At 37.8% G+C, this 24,752-nt stretch overlaps 1 protein-coding gene across 1 annotated transcript; it reads right to left on the bottom strand.

Annotated features, from left to right (window-relative positions):
- Positions 1–24,745, bottom strand: LOC121425919 (breast cancer type 1 susceptibility protein-like). The gene is made up of 14 exons (XM_041622026.1): positions 24,671–24,745; positions 17,676–17,826; positions 17,021–17,074; positions 13,940–14,020; positions 13,361–13,449; positions 12,324–12,546; positions 6,662–11,979; positions 5,393–5,493; positions 3,640–4,713; positions 3,175–3,265; positions 2,165–2,242; positions 945–1,124; positions 632–763; positions 1–466 (listed from the first exon to the last, which is right to left on the bottom strand). The coding sequence occupies exons 2-14, from the start codon at positions 17,747–17,749 to the stop codon at positions 306–308; spliced, it is 7,656 nt and encodes a 2,551-aa protein (XP_041477960.1). The 5' UTR covers positions 17,750–17,826; positions 24,671–24,745; the 3' UTR covers positions 1–305.
- Between the last annotated feature and the right edge of the window lie 7 nt (positions 24,746–24,752).

The raw sequence follows: 24,752 nt of genomic DNA, 5'->3' as shown, positions 1-24,752 counted from the left end.
CAGGGCTATATTGTCCAATATCTGCTCTTTGAAGGTCACAACCACTCACCACTATCAAAGTCTATGATTGGCTGATCTGTTGAAGTGCAAGTGAAATCTGATAAGAGGTAATCTGTGATTGGTCAGCTACTGTAAAGGGCTAAACTGTCTATATAAGATCCACTCCTTGAACATCACTCATCATCACTATCAAAGTCTATGATTGGCTGATGTGTTAAAGTGATAGTTAAATCTGATAAGAGGTAATCTGTGATCGGTCAGCTATTGTAAAGGGCTAAACTGTCTTAAGATCCACTCCTTGAACATCACTCATCATCACTCTCAATGTCTATGATTGGCTGATCTGTCGAGGCGCTGGTTAAACCTGATAAGAGGTAATCTGTGATTGGTTGACTCTTGTACAAGGCTATACTGTCTAAGACCCACTCTCTTGATATAACAGGAACTCTGAATTTTCTCTGCAAACCTGAAATGGAGAAACAAAGAGAATAAAGAAAAATAAACCTTAAAGACACTTAAAGACATAACAGAATATTGTGAGTATATAATTGAAAAAAAAAATAAGTCCCAATGACACATATATTTTTAATTTTTGGGGGGCATGCGAATGAATACAGGAGAACAACTTTACCTTGGTAGTCTCTATCTGTATCTAGGTTAGGTTCTATGATGATGAATGCCTTCCTTCCAGGGTTGTATGGGAAGAGAGACGGATGCTGGACGGTAGAGGCTCCACACATCTCACACAGCCCAACTAGTTGATCTGTGACATAGATTGATACATAAATGGCTTATTTATAAAAATTATATCACCATTCAATTCAATCCAATTTACATTCATTAGTCTATAATATATACTGTACAGACTTCTGCAAAAGTGTTTAGCGCAATATAAGCAAGGATAATTATTATGTTAGCATCTGTAAGAGCCCTCTCTCTCTTACCTTTGTTCAAACCAGTGAAAGGTCCAATACAGCATAGGTCAAACTTATCCATGAAACCTGGTCCATCTAGAGTCCTGGCCCTCTTTGGTCCATGATGGTCAAGGCCGTTGACGACATCACCTTTGACCTCATAGTCTTCCTCGGCCAAGAGTTTCCTTGCTTTCAGGCTGTCATGAACCCCTGATGGAGACAATACAAAATATCAATCAATTACAAATTTCTAGGTAGTACAACTCCCAACAGGGATCATTGGCTCAAGGAGTTTGACAGTTTACCTCATTTTCCCCCGGGTGTTGTTCCATTATTCAGACTGGATTTCAGTTTTATAACAAATAAAAGTGAAGTCATATTACTATATAACAAATATATAATCCAACTATCAGCTCGTTGGTAAAGACATTACTTCACTCTCCCTTGCCCGGCGATGCCAGAATCATGACAAGGAATGTCAACGTTAAATGAACACTCTCCTGTACTATTTCAATGCTACTCGCTCTAAATTTACCATTGCAGCATGTATGACAGTGTACAGTGGGTCCGTTTCATAAAATTAGCTTCAATAACAAATTTACAATAACAGTTATAAGCTACTGAAATCCTTCAAACTGATTGGCTGATAGTTAATTTGTTATAATAACAAGTTTTTATGAAACGGGACCCAGATATGCTCCACTTCTTGAAGGCAATGATCACAATTAATATAATCCAATATAAGTTTTACAAAAAACATGTGCAGAGTGCAGGAAGAGAAAAGTAAGGCAGGTCAGGGTGCTACACAAGCACTTGCCCGATTGCCCGGGGCAAGTAAAATTAGAGTCGGGCAAGTGTTTTGAAATAAAGACCAAAACTACTTGCCCGAATCGGGCAAGCAAAAATTCTCACAGTAGAATGACAAAAATAAGGGTTGATATGATATAATGACCCTAATTTTGGTCATGGCAGGCAAGATAAAATCACTTTGGAAAAGAAATGCAATATCAAGGTAGATCAGTCCATGTCAAAAGAGAGAAAATGGTTCAATGGTTAAAATAACTGCAAAACTTTCCGTTGAAGAGGTAAAACTTTTTTTTCAAGGACTTTATCAGGCAAGTGAAATAGATTTTCGGGCAAGTATACTCCAACTATTTAAAAATTTACTTGCCTGATTGGGCAAGTGCTTATAAAAAGTTATGTAGCACCCTGAGTGAAGATATGAATTAGAAAAATAAATGTGTAATTACATTGAAAGCTGACGATCCATGCCCTTGCTGCAATGCCTTGGAAATATTTCAGAGTTCGTTCACAAACCAGCGATGAATCTGTGAAGAGAAAAAAGCATGGTTTTAGGAAACAATGTGAAAAAAATTTGTGTGGTTTTAATGCAATGTCTGATCTTGCCTTTGGCTTTGTGAATGATTTTCAGTTTTTCTTCTTTTGTGTAATCTTCAAAGGGGTATACACCAATCATAAAGATAAATCAATATTGTGTGAAGTTAAATGTAAAGAAGATTTTTCACAAGATGTTTTATTTTCCTTTAAAATCCAAGATGAACTACAAAGACATATAGTGATAGCAAGAGCATCACAAACAAGTTAAATTTCTCTGCAGTCTCCTCGCATTCCGCAGCTCAATATAACAGCAGAGCTGACATTAAAGACAACTATTGAATAAGTACTCACAAACAAAACACCATTCAAGATAATAAAATACTATGTTCAATGACATCCATGACCTTTGAACTTGATCATGCGACCTGAAACTCATGCAGGAAGTTCGAAAACTCTTGATTGCTCTTATGTCATGAATTAGATCAATAAAATTTCAATTATGACATCTATTTGACAAATACCCACAGCATTGCTAAAGCTTGTTGACCCTAAATGAGCTTTGACCTTGGTCATTAGACCTGAAACTCGAACAGGATGTCCAGTGATACTTGATTGCTCTTATGTCTAAGTTTCATGAACTAGATCCATAAACTATCAAAGTTATAATGGCAATTCAACAAATACCCCCACCATGGCCAAAGTAAGAACCTTAAGTTACAGACAAGTATTATGATAATGAAATAGATGACAATGAGGATTATGATGATTATGATAATAATGATGATGATAATGATGATGGAGATGATGACGATAATGGTGATGATAATGATAATAATGATGATGTTGATGGAGATAACGATGATGATGCTGGAGATGAATGCTTTATTGATGAAGATCAGCTATGACAACAATCAGTACAAACCTGTCTTGACAATGACATGAGTGGTATTTGCGTTGAAGGCACTAGCAAAACGACAATTGGCCAGTCGACTTGTCAGCTGTTCAACTTGACGCTATAAAGAGGACATGAATGGACAAATTACTAAAGGAGGAGATCTTATTTCAGTGCAGTTACAAAATGTCTGAACATTGTATAAAGTATTTTAGGATTTTTTCTCTCATAATGCCAAAGGAGGTTCTCGATTACAAATGTTAGCAAGTCAAATTTTCTCTCAGCCATTCAAAATTAAGTTTGATGGCAATTCTTTTTCAACGAGCCCAAAAATCACTTTTAAATCTTGGTTTCTACTGTCTTGCAGAAAGAAAATCATATGTACAGTTGTTAAATAACATTGATTGATTTTTATTATTCAACAGGGGATCCAAGAAGTCTGATCACCAATATCTATCTTTACTTAAAATGAAACCCATTACTTACAGTACTCACCAATTCTAATCTATTCAGGCCAGTAGCAATTAGAGACATGGGTCGGGAGGAAGGTCGAGGACTTGGACCCAGACCTGCTTCAGGAGTTCTCACAGACTGTTCTCCAGACCTTCTACCAGACTGGATACTGCCTGTCCTCTGTGTCCTCATGGAAGCATCTACTGGGCTTGGTATGGAGGAAGTCTCAGGGGTTCTTCTAGCTGCTCTATCCGCTGGGGTGTGGATTCTGGGAGTTTGTTGACCTCGAGGAGTGATGCTTTCTGGAGCTTTGTGACTTCCTCCATGTGGTGACCTTGATGGTCTTCCACCTGTTGATATTCTGTTGGAACTGACTGTTGGAGTTGATCGTGGAGTTGTTCGTGATGGAGGTGTAACAGGATGCACTGTTTCATGATGTTCCTTTGTCCTATCAACAGAAGTGTTTCTTGAGTTTCGTGGTGAGTTTGCTTCATCTTGAAGCAGTTCATCCTCACTGTCCACACTACATATTCTTCTCTTCTTGGATCTCCTTCTTGCCGACCCTGTCCTAGGTGATACAGAGCTCCTAGATGATTTGGCTGAAACCATGACAGCACCATCATCACTCTCACCTCCATCAGAGCTATTATTCAATTCATCCTCTACCCTTCTTTTCTTTGTGGTCACCTTCTTGGAGCTACTCTTACGGAACTGTTCCACCATATTGGTGACAGAGCGGATGCTGTCGGTCATCGACGAGGACGATGATGCCTTCTTCAAGGACCGTGGTGACAGGGGTGGAGGAGGAGATGGAGATCTTGGTTCCATCATACTTTCCACTTTATCCATCTCATCTTCTTCATCAGAGGAAGATTCTAAACCTACTCTATCCTCAGTCCTCTTTGGACTACTGTGTTGAGTTCTTCCAGAGAACTTTTGTCTCTTTGAATCTGGGGTTGATGCACCTTCTGTATCTTCAACAAGTAAACCATTCTCCTCCTCCTCATCATTGGTATCGTCGTTGCTCCTGCTTCCTCTCTCTCTGGCCAGTGCTGCCTGAAGCTCAGCCATCTGTGCCTCAAGGGCCTGCATGTCTTCACGAGTCTTCTCTTGTTGCTGAAAGAAAATTGAGAATAAACAGATCCTTTACTACACAGAGATGCCAACCTTAAATGTGAAAAATCTTTTTCATAATTTCCTTTTATCCTATTCTCAAGCCTAGATCCTACTTTTCTTTAAAATTTTGAAAAACATAAAAAAATCCTGTTTCTAGGGGAAAAAATCTAATTAGTGTCACTTTCCCCTTAAATAAAAATACTATCAAAGGGCAGTGCATCATAAATCCTACTTACTGGCAGCTCTGCAATAATAGCTCAATTTACATCATGCTTTATGTCCCTTATCCATCTTAATGTGTGTTGCAATGGCCATATACTGAATATGAAATACATGAAACTCATTCATACCAGGGATACTTTTCTTATTTCTAGTCATGTATGAGGCAAACCGCCCAAAGCTCTTTTTTTTAATTTTTTTTTTACTACATACTGGTATGGGGGATGACTTAAGAACCATGGACAAAATATGCTTTTCTGAATTCAGACCATTTTCCTACTTTGCATCCCAATTATCAATAATTACATTAAACCTACAGCCATCTATGGGGCTTTTCCTCAATTGTATTGAGGGTCATTTTGACTCTTATCAGGGCATTTTGACTCTTATCAGGGCATTCTGCGGCAAAAGCCCTTTTCCCTGATGATTAAGTTCTTTGGCTTGGGAGGTTCTTGTATACCTGTGTGTTCATGATTTCACTCTGACTGGAGAGAATGGATGAAGCGTTGGTGAGATTCATATGATGACTGGCACAACTATCTTCTGAACTCGCTGATCCACCTGAAATCAAGCATGATAATTACGGTAAAACATTTGGCCAGTATTTCTAACACGGGGAACGCCTCTGGCAGTCTCGGCTGCATTTTACTATTCGATATAGCAGCAGTGCCGACTTTGTAAACAGCTATTGAATAATTATTCACAAAAGAAATCACTCATATGATAATAAAATACTATGACCATGATTATGTGACCACACACATGTGCAAAACATACCCAATGTATTCTCCAAAACTGAATCATTTTTTTTTTGTTTTCACAAAACAATGCTGTTTTCTAAATTGTGCTGATAATACCAATTCATGTATAAAATTTATAAAAAAAAGTCACTTTCAATCATTAAATGGAAATTAAAATGGGCATAGTTTTGTCTGAATGCTGGATCAATTTCCTTTAAAAAAATAGTTCAAAAACATATTTCTCATGCATTTTGGAAACCAAAATGAGTAAACATTGTAGGAAAGATCTGAAAAAATACAGCAATACAATTTTCCTGCCATTTCACCATTTAATTTGCATGTATTTTAATATGCAATTCAGACAGTTTGAAGCAATTTCAATCAGTATCTTCAATTGTTCTTTTTTTTAAATTTTGAATGAGTCATGTAAAAAAGTTAGTCATATACATGTAGTTTTTTAAAGCTTCAAACTGCATACCTGTACATTATGAAGCGCTTGAATTAGGCAAAACCATCTTTGCAGGCAAATTTTTTCTTTTGAAAATTTTTGGGCTACTTTTTTCCACCTTCCAACTTGTATAAAGAAACTTAAACATTCCAATGAATGGGGATTTTCAAAGGCTCTTTTTAAAAATATTATTTTCCAGGTCCCTGCCCCTTTGTATGTAGTAATCTAAACTACCCTAGGGCCTAGAAAACCTGCCCAGTCTTTTTTCTTCAAAATTTACCTGCCCCCCCCAAAAAAAAAAGTGGTTGATTGACCCAAATTTTCATGCATTTTCTACTTATCCTTTAACAAATACAGTTGGTAAAGTTTGCTAAATGGTGCAGTAGAACATTGTCCATATTACAATCAGATGACACTTGTTTAAAAGATCTTTCATTTCATTAAAAAAAATCCTGACCCTAATCTTTTTCCTTTGTTATGGCAACCCCCCCCCCATTTTTTAAACGTCTTACAGAAAAAGAAAGAATATTAGTTTATTTACCATCTGTCACTTGGTGGGGATCTGTGTGGTCACTAAAGAGCACCTTGGGATCGTTCACCTCCTCTTCTTCTTCATCCTCCTCGTCTTTTGCCAAGGGTTGGAGGAAGGAACATGGTATCAATTCATCATCACTTTCCTCCTCTTCATCTCTTCCAACTTGAACCATTCTCTTAGCCCTCCTTTGTCTCGGCCTCCCAATAGTACCTTCCTCCTCGTCATCATCATTATCATCATCATCATCATCATCATCATCACTGACGTCGTCGGCGATCACCTGTTTTCTCCGTCTTGTTCTATTTTTAATCACTTCATCGCTCTCATTCGAGGACTTGATTGTAGGTTCTGACTGTGTCTCTCCAATGACCTGAGATGTCACCTTCCTTGAGGTCTTTCTTTGTGGTTCATCAAGCTCAAAGACATTGTCCTGGACACCGCCTTGATCATTAGAGGCATCTTCAACAGCTCCTTTCTCTCTTTGATCCACTGACCGACATTTGGGTTTTATAGGCGTGTCAGCTATGCTTTTGTCTCCAGAGTCAGGTACCTTTTTTCGCTTCCTGGACACCACACTTGGTGTCTCCATGACAAGACTCTTTGACTGAGCCCCGTCCTGTTGCTTCGAGATGGTGTCTTGTTCAGGGCACAGGAGAGAACTAATATCAGGTTCAATCTCTTGTTGCACCTTCTTTTTCTTTGCTATTGCTTTCGATAATCCACTTGTGTGAAGGAAGGACAACGTGCGTGATTTTGACATGTCAGGACAGGGCGGAGTGGGTGGTATAGGTGCTTCAGTGTCTTCATATTGACAGCTCATTTGTGATACCACTGCATCATCTGTTGCTTCAATGTCAATAGATTCATCAGGACGTTTCTTGAGAGTTCTTGTTGTTTCCTTCTTCATTTCATGCTTCAGTTGTGATGAATCACCAGATAACTTCTTTGCATTCACTTGACCACTTGAGCCACGAGCATTATCTCCCTGTGATATAAACACTATCTCTGCATTCATACTCTCAGATTCTTCTTCCTGTTGATGACTAGCCATTTCTTCTTCATCAAACATATCCCTTGATTCTTCGTCTAGATTGAAGATATCTTCAACAGAATGGAAAGACACGTTGGATTCATGGGACTCTTCCTTCTCAGCCAAGGTCAACCTAGCGCTTTCATCCACAACAGAGAAACATTCTACAGTTTGGCTGCTAATTTTCTGTTCACTTTTCTGATCTTCCTTTACTGTATTGCTCGAAGCAACCTCACTTCGATTTTGAGCAATATCTCTTGATTGCCTGGCGCTTCTTCGCAGCCCCCGAGGAGACGTCCCTGGTGTTTGCTGAGGATCATCCTCTGCCCCTTCATGCAAGCTGCCTCTTGACTGTTGGAGAGTTCTGGCAGGTATGATGACATTTGATGAGATCTCATTCATTTCAGATGCACCTGGTGTTGTTGGGATGGCACTGCCATCAGGTAATGAACCTGATTTTGATAGAACTTTACTTATTCTACCAGAAGAACGTCTTCCACTGCTACCACCTGCTTCCTTGTTGCATTTCTCATCAAACTTATTACCTCCACTGGATGGACTAAGCAGCTTAACTGGCTCTTCCACATCCCTACAGGTAACAGGACTTTGAGTGTGCCGTCTACCACTCCGACTTTTCCTTTTCAATTTGAGTGATGATCCACACACATCTGACACCTGAGAGGTGTTACTAGGAGACAAGGATGGGTTTACAGAATCTTCAAGGTTAATGTTAATATTCTTCTGGCCTTGAGACAAAGGTAAGGATTTACTCTTCTTTCTGGTCACTGAAATGACGGGCTGGGGACATTGTAACTTTTCATCTGTTACTTCCATAGAGACCCTTTCCTGAGGTGACTTAGATGCCTTGCTTAATTCTTTATGACTAGAGTCTTCTGGTGCTATTTCAGATAGGCTGACATCTTTCGTTGGAGTTGTTCTGTCTGGAATCGGTTGATCCAGACTATCAGAAACTTGTTGCACTTTCTGACTTGGTGGGTTTGGCATTTCTGTTACAGCTGGACTTGCATCAATAGTGAATGTCCTTCTCTTCCTACGGGACATCCTCCTTGTTGGTCTGCTATTAGCTGATCCTGAAGAAGTCTGAACCTCTTGCAAATCATTACGAACACCGGATTCCTTCGGGCTATCAACCTGTTGTTTATCTCCAGATGAAATCATAATGGAAGAGTTCTTGGTGACATCATTTTCTGATGTCTGAAGTTTGCTTCCTTGATGTCCATCCTGGGACACTTTTCTCTTAGATTTCCTCAGAGGCTGTAGCAGAGATTCACTCGGCTGGGAGTTCACATCAAGAGACATTGGAAATGAACCCGAGGCTTTAGCCTGTGAGATGACTGTTACACTTGCTTGACTCATCTGCTGGACTGAACAACTAGAACCAGACAGTACTGTAATTACCTCCTCCGCTTTCTTATGCAAGGAAACGTCTGCTTCTGCTTGACCAAGATCAGATGCTGTGCCACTGCTGTTCTCACATGGGCCAGGAGAAATTCCCACAGAAGGATGTGGTTGACTGGATAATGATGGAAGAATACAATCCATAATGGACATCTCATCATCAAGAGATTTCTGTTTCACGGAACTGCAAACATCATTCTTCTCTAATCCTGAGGATTCTGGCAGTTCAGACTCCAAAGCTTCATCTGGGTCTTCATACACATCACTATCAATCTCTAAGTCAATGGACTCTGTGGTATCTGACCCTTTACACCTTTGGGAATTGCACACACTGCCCTTGTCTTCTTTGGGAATGTCTTCAGTATAAAGAGGCAGTGATGACATAGGAGGTTCTGCAACATCGATAACCTTCTCTCTCGATTCTGACTCTGTTCCCTTAATGACCGATACACTTGATTCTGCTGCAATGCCTAGATCACTAGCCCCTGATAGTATTTTCCTACTTTCTCTAGTTCTTCCATTGCTTTTCTCCTCTCCCATTCCTTCAACCTCCTTCTTCTCTGCAGGTAGAGACAGCACTTGCCCAGGAACATGAAAGCTGTTAAGAGTCTCAGGAAGAGAGCCTCGTTTAGACCTCCTCAAAGGTGGGGTCAACTGACTGGTTAATTTGCTTTCAGGAATGGATTCTCCTTTTTGATTTGACGAGCTCTTGCTTTCCTTTGACTTCCTTGGTCTTGGGGCCTTTGTTTTGGGTTGTTCGAAAAAGTCTGGTTTGGAAGGGAGTTCTCTCTCAAGACTATTCTCTCCTTTGGGTGGATCAGAAATACAAGGAGTCTCAGGAATCTTGAGGATATTATTCACAGGAGTGAAATTTTGTAGAACTTTACCACTCAGGATATTTGTTTGACTTCCTGGAGAAGCTTTCATTTTGTCAGAGTTAGCTTTTCTCTTTTCTGATGCAGCCCTACTTTTTTCTTTCACAGTTGTTTTGACTGCAACGTTATTGAGAGTTTGAGTTTCAAATGAATCAATGTCCAAAGATTCAGTAGACTCTCTTTTCCCTTTCTCCTGATTTTCTTGGGCATGGCGTCCAGTTTTTCTGACAGATCTACTCTCCGGTACCTTTTCAATAGTGAGTTTGCCTTTCCTCCTTCGAGATGATCGTCCACCAAGTTCAGTTGGCTCAGCCTTCAGATGCTCTGGCTCAGTGCCAAACTGACGAGCAAGTTCTAAGGCAAGTTCCCAGTCACTCTTGATAGCAGCAGCTTCCGATTCCTTTTTGGCAGCATCTGATTCTTTCTTTGCAGCTTCTGTTTGTTCCTTCAGGTTTTCTTTCATGCGCTGCTTCATGGTCCTACGGCTAGGTAAAGACTCCTTTTCCACATCCTCTGATGATCTATTCAAAGTTGAATCTTTGTCATTAATTCCTTTCTCATTTTCTTCATGATCAAGTGTAATATTTTCTATTCTTGTTTCTTTGTTATGTCTACCTGAACGACGTCTGCCATTTCTAACCTCTCCTTGAACTTTCTTTGGGGAAGTAATTATTGTCTTGGGGGATTTTGATTCTTCTGCAGGTTCTAGTTGATCCACTATAATGACCTCTTTAGGTGTAGATTCTGGGGCTTCTTCCAAGGGCAAAATCCCAACAATTACATCATCAATTTCTTGATCATTTCCAGTGCCTTGAAGATCCTCTGTCTTTTCAACTGTCTCTCTTTTCTCTGCATCTCCAACATCGGCATCATCATCGTTGTCGTCAGACTCATCACTTCCTGCATTCTTACTGACCAGCCAGTCCAAGATCCTCTCCTGAGGATCAAGGGGTGGACTCTTGTCAACGCCATTCTTGGCCTTGCCGTACGTGGTGGCAAAGACCCTTCGTCCATGATTCCTGTTGATCACTACTGGCTGGGAGTCAGTGATACCCCCTCCTTCTGATGACTGCTGACTTCCTTGGATATTGCCACCAACATTCCTTGCCCTGATAACCACAACTGGAGTAATAGGCAAAGGATGTTTTCCCAAGTTTGATGTAACAGGCTGAGCTTTATCCTCCTCCTGAGCATTACCATCTTCATTGAGATCAACACCACCTTCATTGTCAAGACCGCTGACAGTATCTTCTATGACAACATTTGCGATATCAACTAGATCACCTTCTTCAACAAGGGTTGTGACAATTCCAGCGTCCTTTGGGTGATTAGAAGGCGATACTTTTTTACCGCCATCATCATGATTGCTGCATAATGGATGAGTGATTTGTCCTTTTGAGTGGGCAGTTGAATTGCTTTCTTGAAAAGGTGTAACTGAAGCAGCAAGCTTATCTGCAGCTTTGCTTTGAGTCATGGAATTCTCTTGATCACTTTCAGAACAGCTACTTGCACTCTTGTTGTCTCTCTTTGGCTTTAGAAACCTGCCTTTCAGGATAGGGAACTCCTTCTTCCCATTCTGATTTTTCTTTCTTCCTGCCTTCCGTTTCACCTTCCGTGGTGTGCGCTGACTCGGTATAAACTCATAGGGATCTTGATCCCCTGCTTTAAGATTGTTCACTTTGCTAGGTCCTTTAGGTGCAGGGACTGAAAAGATTTCTGAATCTGTAGGAGTTGGATCCTGTGGTATATGTGGTAGACTGTCAAGGTCAGGATTCTTGTTCTCCTTGTGATGTCCAGAATTGATGGGAAGAAGATTTATTTCATTATTGATTCTTTCCAACTCATTGCTGTGCCCGGAGACGATGTCCCCATGGCTAGATAGGGGAGCAGCGTTGAGGGAAGTCAGGAAGTCCTCAGCCTCTTTCTCCATTTCTTCATTTTCCAGATCCTCATCTTTGGAGTCCTTCTTCCCACCGGTCTTCAGTCTCGGGAATGATGAACTGTGATTTGAAAAGAGAATATGAGGATCAATGAAAGACTGTAGAAATATACAGAATATTTATGAAAAATGCATTTCATGTGCTTTGTGTGCATGCTGGTGTGATGCAAAAATACCATTTAATAACCCCTTAAAAATTGACAAATGCTTACAGTTCCATTTTACTAGATATATTTAAAGAAAGTCCACGCATTTAGGGCCATGTCCACAAACAAGCTGATTCAAGAGATAAATAAAGCACAAAATTAACAAAACTTGAATGTAAAAAAAGAAATCTTTTTCACAGATGAATAAGACTATCTGTTAGTATACCAAATGGATACAAATAAATAATCGGTATCTAACCTGATATTGGTATGACCAACTAGAGGCAGCTCAAAGGCATCACTATCACTGGAATCACTATCATGATCTCGATACACGCTCACGGTCTCGGCAGCTTTGCGTTTGGTCTTCCGCACGTTGCTTGATCTCACTTGACCTTTGCCCTTGGCCTTCTTCTTAGGTGTTGGCTCTCTAGGCTTAGGATCAGGTTGGGAGATGAAAACTGGACCTCGAGGAGGGGAACCTAGGGTGTGATCAAAAGATACATAGAAGTAGAAATAATAATCCAGGTTTTGAATCCGACTGGGGGGGGGGGGTTGGCGGGCAGATTCCCTTCGGATTCAAGGAAATTACCCTCACCCCATCCTGCATAACTTGATACAGTGCATCCTCCTCCCTCATCACAACCCTCCCACTCTCCTCTATCACTTGCTTCTCCCATGTCTTTTTTTGGTCATTCAAGCCTCCTTGAGCTCAGGTGCCCATCTGAAAGTACATCAGGGGCAAAATTAGCAGAATCCTAAAAATTGTGCCAAATACCTCTGGGGCAAATAACATAAAGCTTGGCGATCGATCGTAGAGATTATTTCTACGATTGATCGTACACAAAACTTAATGGAATCAATTGCAGAAAATAGCCCCATGATCAATCGCAAAGTTTTACAAAGAATCAAGTCTGGCCAAAAGTCATGCTTAAGTGCAAACAGGAATATGATACTGAAGATTGCTTGGTAGCATTTGTCCCATGAGCATGATCTGATCAATGAGGAGATTCATTATAAATCATGTGCAACTAAGAATTAAAGTACAATTTATTCTCGACTTTTAAGCTGTGTGAACAAAATTACTGATAACATAACAGTAGGCTCACTATATAAATTTGTTCCCCTCTTTCTTAAGGTGTATTATGTTTTTTTTTTTAAAGGATCATACTTGAAAGATTATTGTGCCAAAATTGTAAATTGTGTTCGGTTGTCCTAAATACAATTATCTTCAACACCTAGAAGAAGCACTCAAGTGTAATAAGGATGGGTTAAGCTGCCTGATATATAACTTACATTGTAACCCTGAGTCTTCCTCCACAGCAGTAATAACAGAACGTACAGCTTTGACGATCTTATCCAACTGCTCATTTTTAGTCAGACTCCTGATTGAAAAAAAAAAACCCAATGCAAGAACAGATTTAGCATTTATTTGAATAGCCTCATAATGGTCTATCAATACTATCTTCCACTTCGTCTAGTCTCTGAGCACAGATTCATATTTGACACTTTAACCAATTATACCGTGTCTAGAGTTAAGACTAGATGCCAAACTCTCTGTCTGTGTCAAATCAGAACCAAGCCAGAATACACAGTGGATCTAGTCTCACTACTTCAGACTTTGCTAGTTTGCATTATGTGAATTGTGAAAAATAAGGGTCTGTGCCGGCAGACTACACTCCTTCCACTGTGTCTCTGATTTACTTTCACTTACAGCATTCCAACAATTAATATTATGACAAATTTGGAACATTCATAACTTTGTTGGCATCTGGTCAACAAAAACGAAAGGATGGCAATTTCTTACATTCAAATATACATTCTTGGCTAAATAGAGCTTTATTATGATACATAAAAGAAACTTTGGGAGCTTACCGCTTCGTGATGATGACTTTACATAAAGGGCAGCGTGCTGATGGCTTTCTTGAACTTTGCAGCAACGCTAGAACGCAGAAACTACAGAGAAAATTAAAGAAAGAGACAAATGAAACAAATACTTGCAATTCTTCTAAAGCAAATATTATACGGTTCATGTAATATTAATACCAGCAAATAAGAAAATAATTTATAAAGCACCAGAGGACAGTTTCTTCAAAAAAGTTGTTATGATGACAAAGTCACAAAAACATTTTGAAGAGAAATGCCAGTAGTTGCAATAAACACTGATTTCATGAGAAAGTCAATAAAACAAGGCTTAATTGTCTGTATATCATCAAGGATCTAGATCTGGCACAGTTACATAAACTGAACTTTGTGAAATCTTTAAATCTACGCTGAAAAATGTTCACACTGAAGATCACCAACACAGGTAAGCGCATGTGGGACAGTGTATAATTATTGCTTTGAATGTCGGGCCCGATGCTTGACCCGAATCTTGTGCTTATTTGCTGATTTCTCGGCAATTACACAATTTCTTCCAGAATCCTTTGGCACATATGTTTTATGTTTCTACAAAAAAAACTTTTGTGGTCATTTCATTGGATTCTGTACGAACTCATTTCGATATCGTTACCAGTACCACAACTATCATTTACCTTTAAAGTGATTGGTTAACATTGGTTTGACTTTTAAAAAATCTGAGCCAGAAGATCACACTTGTCACCTGTGTCTGTGATATGTTACAAAAATAAAGCCCAGAAAAAATTGCGTTTGAAAATAATTATTTAGTGCTTCAAAAATTGAAATATAAAGTGACCGGAAACACCATCTTAATTTCATCCCATACACTTATGTGTACTATTTAGGTGTCTATAAGACGCCTATTTACAAAATCGGGGTTTGCCTTGTAGTTTTAGTGATTCATTCTCAATAATGGTTGTTTTCAAGGTTCATTAGTTCTAATACATGCACTAGTACACATGTTTCATCTTGGTTTGAGAATTTTTTTAAATCGGCTGCTCACAAAGTTAAACAATACCTTTAAAGCTACTGAAATAATTCAACTTGAGTGAGTAATAGTAGTAGTTGATTCATTATAGAAATTGTCAATTTGATAGTATAGCAAGTCTTTATGAAATGACACAATATGACCCAGATCAACTCTGCTGAGTACTCAACAGCTAGACGTTCAAGGTCAAGAGTACGAAAGAAAATATAAGAGAAAAATTATCTCTGCTGACCTAAAAAATTCTGATTCTGTGTGATTCCCAGAGACTAGGTTTTAATAAGATAAAAAAATGATTTTAGACTCTTGATATTGATAGATATGACGATGAAAAAAAAATGTTCTTTGCCTTTCAAAATTTGATATCTTCTTAAAAAAAAAATAGGTAAGAATTTCAATGGTTCCTATTTGAAAAAAAAAAGAGCAAAATATGTATGACATAAAGCCCTCAGAGACGTCATGTCATTTTGCTGTATTAAGAGCTACATGTATACAAGAAGCTGCAAAGCGGAATATAATTATCATTACACACAGACACATATCTTGATGGAGACTGTAATTGGACAGAAGAGGAATTATTCATGAACTACAAATAATCTTTATTTTCTTTTTGAACCTTGAAGAATAATCTCTTTCAGCAGTTTCAGAGCTATCCCGGGATGAAAACATTCTGTGTATCAGTGCGAGGTGCCATGGTGAAGTTAATTTGGAATTTTGAAAGTGAGCACCGTAAAAAATGCCTTTTGGTTTACAGCATAAGAGACCCAACAGGAGGCTGCATCGCGTAGATAAATGGCAGTAGGGCCTCTCTAAATACTTTGCATTTGTTCCTATTACAACAATAATTAGAACAAAGTGTACTACAATAGCCATTGGAGCATAATCAGTAAATAGGATTGTCTGAAGCCATTTGGTAATTCATTTTCTTATTTCTAGTGTGAAAGTTGTAATATTAAAGGGGAATGAAACCTTTGGAACAAGTAGGCTTGTGTTGAAACAGAAAAATCCAAGAATAAGAACAAAGAAAGTTTGAGAAAAATCGGACAAATAATGAGAAAGTTATGAGCATTTGAATATTGCAATCTCTAATGCTATGGAGATCCTCCCACTGGCAACGCGACAAGGATGTGTGATGTCACTGATGAACAACTTTCCCTTTGATGGACTATGAAATACCCTGAAAATGTGTCTTTTTGCTTTTTCGTATGGTGATACAAACTCTTTATCCATGATGTATTCTTTAAAAATCTGTATTACATGCCCTCCTATAGAAAGAATACATGTTCTACTGATAGATGCAATAAAAGAGGCAATTTAAGTGAAATATATACTAAAGTAATGGGGAGAGTTGTTCAAGAGTGACATCACACATGTTTGTCGCATTGCCAATGTGAGGATCTCCATAGCATTAGTGATTGCAATATTCAAAAGCTCATAACTTTCTTATTACTTGTCCGATTTTTCTCAAACTTTCGTTGATCTGTTTCTTTGATTTTTCTGTTTTCAAACAAGCTATCTTGGTCCAAAGGTTTCATTCTCCTTTAATGTGGTTTAATTTTTTTTCAATGGGTGATTTCAAGTTCAGTGTTGACCTTTGCAGTTTCTGTGTTGGTGTTAGGTCAATCTTTACGGGAGTATAACACCAAACATAAAATGAAGATGGTCCTGAATAGTCACTTACTAGTTGTTGAGATGTCAATAATGTGATCTGGGCTCCGTAACACAAAGATTAGCGATCAATCGCTAAATCGACTGACCAGTCAATATCAATGTTACAAGCGCCTTCTGTTTAAAATACTGACCAGGGACCAATCGGTGCGGTTCTTTCATATTTGCAATTCATCGCTAACCTTTGTGTTACGGAGCCCTGGATCAGTTTTACAAACTCAGAATAGGTTTTGGAGCTAGGGGAAGCAATCCAAATTGTGCTTCCAACACCAACACCGTACTTGAAATCACCCATTGTAGTGGGTGTATCTTAGAAGACGACATGATATAATAGTTGCATTGTGGGTAAAGAATAAGATTTATTTGGGCTGTTCAGGACTCATGCCGATAGAATAGGAACTTACTTGCAGAACTGGTGATCACACTTGGTTGAAACAGGATCTTGGAGCAAATCCAAACTACAGATTGAAAAAAAAAATCTAGGTTAGATAGAATTATGATATATAAAATCATTATAAAATATGATGTAATGAAATTCAATTCATACAAGACTATTTGATTCTTGAAGACTTGCAAATTATGCACAACTTGAATATCAAACTTCAGTTCAAACCATGTTATACCTTCTCCCGAAAACTATTCACACTGAATAAAAAGTTAATCATTTTGATTAACTTGATAAATAAATTTTGACAAGTCTTATGATTTCAAAGATTAACCCTGAAGAAATTGACAGGATAAATTTGAAGTAGGCCTATTGTGGTTGAAGTGCTTGCCAATTTTTGTTGTGAATTGCCAGAGGCAGCACACATCGGGGCGGGGGGGTTCTAAACAACCAAGGTTTGTTAAGATGAAGTTTTCACTTTGTTCTACTTGTGTAGGTATTCAATAATGCAGATTGAATACAAATCATAGTCTAGAATATACCCAGCCAAAAATTATCCCTCTGCTGCTGCCAATTACGAAATTTATTGTGCACTCAATAGTTTGCTTCCACCCCCCAAAAAGGGAAAGTTGAGACTCAACTTCATCTACATGGTGGGAAGCAAATAAACTTACCAAATTGAACATTCCAAGTTTTTCTGCATCAACCCGATGCTATCGGTGATTTTCTTCAGTCTGACGACGTCCATGTTTGCTCTTCTGTAATCTTTAGTTTTTTCTATCCTTTAAGCCCTTACCGAATCTCCATCACCCTCATCAGTCAATTCTGTAAAGAAAATAATTATAACACTTCTCAGTCCATATCTTCCAATTTTGTAGCCTAGGGCCAGTATTCAATTCGATACTTCAACCAGAATTTTCATCATTTTACTTAGTTTTTATTCTTTTCAATTGTATTTTAAAATCTAAGGCAGATGCCTCCAAACCTTAAGTCTGGCTTGCGTGCAGTTTATAAGTCATGATATGCGCAGTAATACATTCTGCGCCCAGATGGATTGCATTGCACATTATTTGGCTTAAATTTTATGACGTCACAATGGTTATAAATAAAGCCCAGGTTCCACTATGATGCATTCGCTACAATATGGCAATTTTCTCAGATCATTAAAAAAATTAGTAAATTTCCTATTCCTATAGATCGAGATATGATTAATGAATATGCAAATAGTGAAACAATCCCGATCTATACATGTAGGAATACTCATAAATATTCATGATCTTGAACTGCGACCCCGCGCATGCGCAATTTGCGTTTGCGATGTTTTGGAAATGGCAGTGAATTAATATGTGTGAGGAAACTGTCACTGGCTCTAAACCACCAATTTTGAGGCTAATCGGAGGATGGACATGGAGTGAAATTAGAATGAAATATGAGATTAGTTTTTTAAGGTCATGTACTCATGTTGTTGCATGAGTTTTACCTTTAATACACATAAAGTGACACCTTTGTCACTCGGGAGTATCAGAGCGAGTTTTAAGGCTTTATGTTCGAGTAGGTAAATTGCCAATTCGTAATACTGCCACTTGTCCACTCACCACATGGTCCACTTTCATTTAGTCTAATCATAATGCCATTCTGTCCATCAACATTTTGTCAAACAACCATTTGGTCCATTAACCATATGGTCTAATCATCACTTTGTCTAATCATCATTTCATCTAATAACCAGTTTTTTCTAATATCCATTTCATTTTCATTCATTTTGCACAATTTACCAAATGGTACACAGTAAACTATACTGTAGACTAAATGGCTATTGGACCAACTGGTTATCAGACAGAATGGCATTAGACTAAATGAAAGTAGAGCATGTGGTGAGTGGACGAAATGATGGTAGACCAAATGATGGTAGACGAGTTGGCAATTGGACGGATTGGAAATAAGCCATTCGGGTCAGTGTAGTGGTAGTGAAGAGGAATGGAGCCTACATGAACATCACTTGAGGTAGACTCTATACCAGGGTGACCAGACGTCCCGTATTTCCTGGGATCATCCCGTATTTTGCTCCTTTGTCCCGACAAACCATTCCCGGGATGCCTATTTGTCCCGTATTTCAGAATATTGAACAAAATATAATTAATACATGTACATAGAAAAGTGAAGAATTTTCATAAAATAATCAACAGATGACGAAGCAAAAACAATAAAATCGATAACTGTAAACTTTTGCAGGTTCTACGGTGATTTTCTTGCTACCCAATACATTTCAAACAAAAATCTAGTTCTTATATACAATGTACTTCCTTTGATCTACACACAAACACACATCCATGCAAAGTCAGTATAAATACATACGCTAGCTGCTGCATACACGTGGCCTGCATTGGCCTCCTGTGTGTAGCAGGTTACTAGCAAGTAGCAAGGCATCTCGGATCGGAGTAGATTCTCAATGGTGTAGTAATCTTGCATCATAAACAGTTTTTCCAACAAAATAATCACATAATCGGTGGGAAATTTTCATAATTTATTATGGATAAGAAGGAAGAAATTCCTTGAATGCTTGAGTGCCTAGGCAGCTCAGCTAAAGCCGGGTAATAATAATAGCAGGCCCGCTGGTAGAACAGTTTTCAGAACTGAAGTGGCTACCCTGTGTAAATATATTATTATACCCCCCAAAAAAATATATATATATATATGGGTCAATCCATGTCAAATCAACCAATGCTTGTCACCCGACCCCCTTCGATTTTCTTTAATCTCGCACCAAATGTTCCCCCAAGTGTCTGACGGAAAAATCTGAAATATTTTGCCCCAAGGTCAAATGGTTGCTAAGATACGGCCTCCCTTAGCAACCAATGCGTGGCCAAACAACCAAGTTTTAAAAAAATTTGCTATTTTTGATTGACTGCTGCAACCAAGTTTGATGAGGTAGAGTGCTAATTTTCTGAAAATTGGAAGAACTTTTTAGTCTTAACATGCACAGTATATTACGGCACAGATCTGACCAGCCGTTATTGCGCACGAGGTCGCCGAAAATGGTGTTAAGCTTCCAAGTCAGTGATTTCGGGTGCACTTTTGGAAGCTCATAACTTTCAAATTCAATTAGCTTAGAGCCCAATATTATGCATACTTGAAGACTATCACTTGCTCAACAGACCTACAAAAAATTGGCCCAAACGTGCGCGTCGTTTTCTTGTAGGGCGCCCTCAAAGTTGGATTTTTTCTAAAAGTTGCCAAGTTCAAGGTCACGGATCACCCCTCGTCCCATCGAGGAGCAACACCAATTTCTGTATTCTGATAGACAATTACCTATATTTTCATGGGATACTTAAAATTTTTTGTGACCGAAATGTTAAATAGCTGGTTTACGCATTCGAAAATGGTCGTAAACACCCCCAAACCAATGTAAAACGATACATACAGTTTATCAGCACATTTCAAATTGCAATAAATCAGAAATGAAAAGCCAACAAATACTGGTATTGTCTGTAATGGTAGTCTGTAATTAGTACTAAAAGGATATGCATCACAAATAGTTTGACTAATTGTCAATGACCTTTAAAAATACAGCTGAAAATCATCAAAAACAATAAATCAGGTCGATTTTCCGTGATTATAGGGCGCTAAACTGTATTTACACGCACTTTCACTTGTGTGTCATTTCAACACAAATGATTATTTTAAGCTGATAATTGCCAATCTTGTTCCTTTTAGGTTCTATTTCAATATCCAAATAACAAACAAAGCAAAATCTCTACCTTTTGACCTTGACATTGATCTAAAAATAGCTGAAAATGCCTTAAATTAGCATATTCACAACACCCGTGAGCTTTACAACACATTTCAGAATTGATTTTCTCACAGACTAAAAGCCTGATCATGTTGATATTTGCACTATTGATAGTCCATAATGAGTACTTGGATGATCTAGTATTAATTCATTTTTTGTACAACACAGTGAACAGATGGCTGAAATTCACCCAAAATCTTTAATCTGCCACACCTTGAAGAGATGGCTGAAATTCACCCAAAATCTTTAATCTGCCAATATCCTATCGTTAAAGGTTGTTTACACCGACTTTCACTTATGTGTCATTTTAAGACAAATGATGATTTTAAGCTGATAATTCCAAATCAGGTTTCTTTCAGGTTGTATTTTAATATCCAAATAATACGTAAAGTCACATCTTTATCTTTTGACCTTGACATTGATCTAAAAATAGCTGAAAATGCTTAAAATTAGCATATTCACAACACCCGTGAGTTTTACAACACATTTCAGAATTGATTTTCTTACAGACTAAAAGCTTGATCATGTTGATATTTGCAATATTGGTAGTCCATAATGAGTACTTGGATGATCTAGTATTAAGTCATTTTTTTACAACACAATGACCTTGAAAAGATGGCTGAAATTCACCCAAAATCTTTAATCCACCAAAATCCCATTGTTAAAGGTTTTTACATCGACTATCATATGTGTCATTTCAACACAAATGATGATTTTAAGCTGATATTGCAAATCATATTCCTTTCAGGTTGCCTTTTAATATCCAAATAATACATAAAGTCACATCTTAATATCTTTTGACCTTGAAATTTAACTAAAAATAGCTGAAAATGCCTTAAAATAGTATTTTCAGCTACTTTTAGATCAATTTCAAGGTCAAAAGATAAAGATGTGAATTTATGTATTATTTGGATATTAAAATACAACCTGAAAGGAACATGATTTGTAATTATCAGCTTAAAATCATCATTTGTGTTGAAATGACACGTATGAAAGTCGGTGTAAAAACCTTTAACAATGGGATTTTGGTGGATTAAAGATTTTGGGTGAATTTCAGCCATCTTTTCAAGGTCATTGTGTTGTAAAAAAATGACTTAATACTAGATCATCCAAGTACTCATTATGGACTACCAATATTGCAAATATCAACATGATCAGGCTTTTAGTCTGTAAGAAAATCAATTCTGAAATGTGTTGTAAAACTCACGGGTGTTGTGAATATGCTAATTTTAAGCATTTTCAGCTATTTTTAGATCAATGTCAAGGTCAAAAGATAAAGATGTGACTTTACGTATTATTTGGATATTAAAATACAACCTGAAAGAAACCTGATTTGCAATTATCAGCTTAAAATCGTCATTTGTCTTAAAATGACACATAAGTGAAAGTCGATGTAAACAACCTTTAACGATAGGATATTGGCAGATTAAAGATTTTGGGTGAATTTCAGCCATCTCTTCACTGTGTTGTACAAAAAATTATTTAATACTAGATCACCCAAGTACTCATTATGGACTATCAATAGTCAAATATCAACATGATCAGGCTTTTAGTCTGTGAGAAAATCAATTCTGAAATGTGTTGTAAAGCTCACGGGTGTTGTGAATATGCTAATTTAAGGCATTTTCAGCTATTTTTAGATCAATGTCAAGGTCAAAAGGTAGAGATTTTGCTCTGTTTGTTAGTTGGATATTGAAATAGAACCTAAAAGGAACAAGATTGGCAATTATCAGCTTAAAATAATCATTTGTGTTGAAATGACACACAAGTGAAAGTGCTTGTAAATATAGTTTAGCGCCCTATAATCACGGAAAATCGACCCAATTTATTGTTTTTGATGATTTTCAGCTGTATTTATAAAGGTCATTGACAATTAGTCAAACTATTTGCGATGCATATCCTTTTAGTACTAATTACAGACTACCATTACAGACAATACCAGTATTTGTTGGCTTTTCATTTCTGATTTATTGCAATTTGAAATGTGCTGATAAACTGTATGTATCGTTTTACATTGGTTTGGGGGTGTTTACGACCATTTTCGAATGCGTAAACCAGCTATTTAACATTTCGGTCACAAAAAATTTTAAGTATCCCATGAAAATATAGGTAATTGTCTATCAGAATACAGATATTGGTGTTGCTCCTCGATGGGACGAGGGGTGATCCGTGACCTTGAACTTGGCAACTTTTAGAAAAAATCCAACTGTGAGGGCGCCCTACAAGAAAACGACGCGCACGTTTGGGCCAATTTTTTGTAGGTCTGTTGAGCAAGTGATAGTCTTCAAGTATGCATAATATTGGGCTCTAAGCTAATTGAATTTGAAAGTTATGAGCTTCCAAAAGTGCACCCGAAATCACTGACTTGGAAGCTTAACACCATTTTCGGCGACCTCGTGCGCAATAACGGCTGGTCAGATCTGTGCCCTAATATACTGTGCATGTTAAGACTAAAAAGTTCTTCCAATTTTCAGAAAATTAGCACTCTACCTCATCAAACTTGGTTGCAGCAGTCAATCAAAAATAGCAAATTTTTTTAAAACTTGGTTGTTTGTCCACGCATTGGTTGCTAAGGGAGGCCGTATCTTAGCAACCATTTGACCTTGGGGCAAAATATTTCATATTTTTCTGTCAGACACTTGGGGGAACATTTGGTGCGAGTTTAAAGAAAATCGAAGGGGGTCGGGTGACAAATTGTCTGAAAATTGGTTGATTTGACGTGGATTGACCCATATTATTATTATGCATTCTCACTCTCAGATTACTGATTTGGTGTAAATCGGAGGAGCAAGTTATTTGTTTTTTATAACTAGATCCAGTTGTTTTAGCTTCTGTTTCGAGTCTTGTGATCGGTGCGAACTTGTAATGGGAGAGATGCCACAATGTTTCATCTAATTTTTAAGTTTGACAATATTTTACTTTGAAATTTTATTCATGTCTTAAACATTTTAGTTTTTTTAATTTTTCATATAAAAAAACAATTAAGATTTTTGTTAGATGATTTTATTTTTTTTCCTTTATTTCTTTCATTTTTATTTCTTTTCTATCCTTCTTGCTTGCCCCTTTTTTTGTTCCATCAATCTTTCCTAGCTTTGTACTTTCCTGATCTTTTCTCTCTCTCATTCTTCTTTCTTTTTAATACTTTCCTTCTTTTTTTAATTTCCTTTTTTTATTTCCTTCATTCGTTACACTATTCTTTGCTTCCTCCTCCCTTTATCTCCTTTTTTTCTTTCTCTCCATTCTGGCCCCAGGTGACAGGTCTTTTTTTTCATTTTCTCCTCTCTTCATTCTTCCTCCCCCTTTCTTTCATTCTTTTCCTTCTAATTCCCCATAACTAGTATAAGCTTATTTCTTTCCCTTCCTTCCTGTTTTTCTACTTTCTTTAAAAAATGAAGGAAATATTCTCCCTCCTATTTTTCCTTTCTCCCCATATTTTCTCTTTCACCCCTTATTTTCTCTTTCACATTCATTTTTTTCTCTTTATTATTCATTTCATTTTCAAAAAATTGAGGAAACCATTTTTCTTTATTTCACAATTAAGAGTTTTAAACTAGATCTAATTTGTGTAGACTTCTTTGTTATCATTTTTTTCTATTAGACCTGGCTCAGCAGCTCAGTGGATCCGCTGGTGCATCACCACCGTCCGTACAACGTCCACGCCCGTCTATTTCCCTAGGGCTAGGCCTCTGTTCGGCCTGGCCCAGGCCTGGCGGGCTGCGCTGGGCCTGGTCATCGACTCCGACGGGACGAACAATCGCGAAGCCGAAGACCAAGTAAAAACTACTCTCGTAGCGCAGTTCTTGTATTCACAAACCAACACAGAGTTCGGCCAAAGATATGGTAACACACTCTTCATTATTTTACAATGATTTTACTTACCGTAATGGTTAATTTGTAAGATGAAAATATGCAATGGCTTTTCTGCGTCGAGTTTGATGCCAGGCCGCGTTGTGTCAGGAAC

This window comes from Lytechinus variegatus, chromosome 13, assembly GCF_018143015.1.
Source record: "Lytechinus variegatus isolate NC3 chromosome 13, Lvar_3.0, whole genome shotgun sequence".
NCBI classification, from domain to species: Eukaryota; Metazoa; Echinodermata; class Echinoidea; order Temnopleuroida; family Toxopneustidae; genus Lytechinus; species Lytechinus variegatus.
Note: the sequence above shows the minus strand (reverse complement) of the source record. Positions and strands in the feature narration are given on the sequence as shown.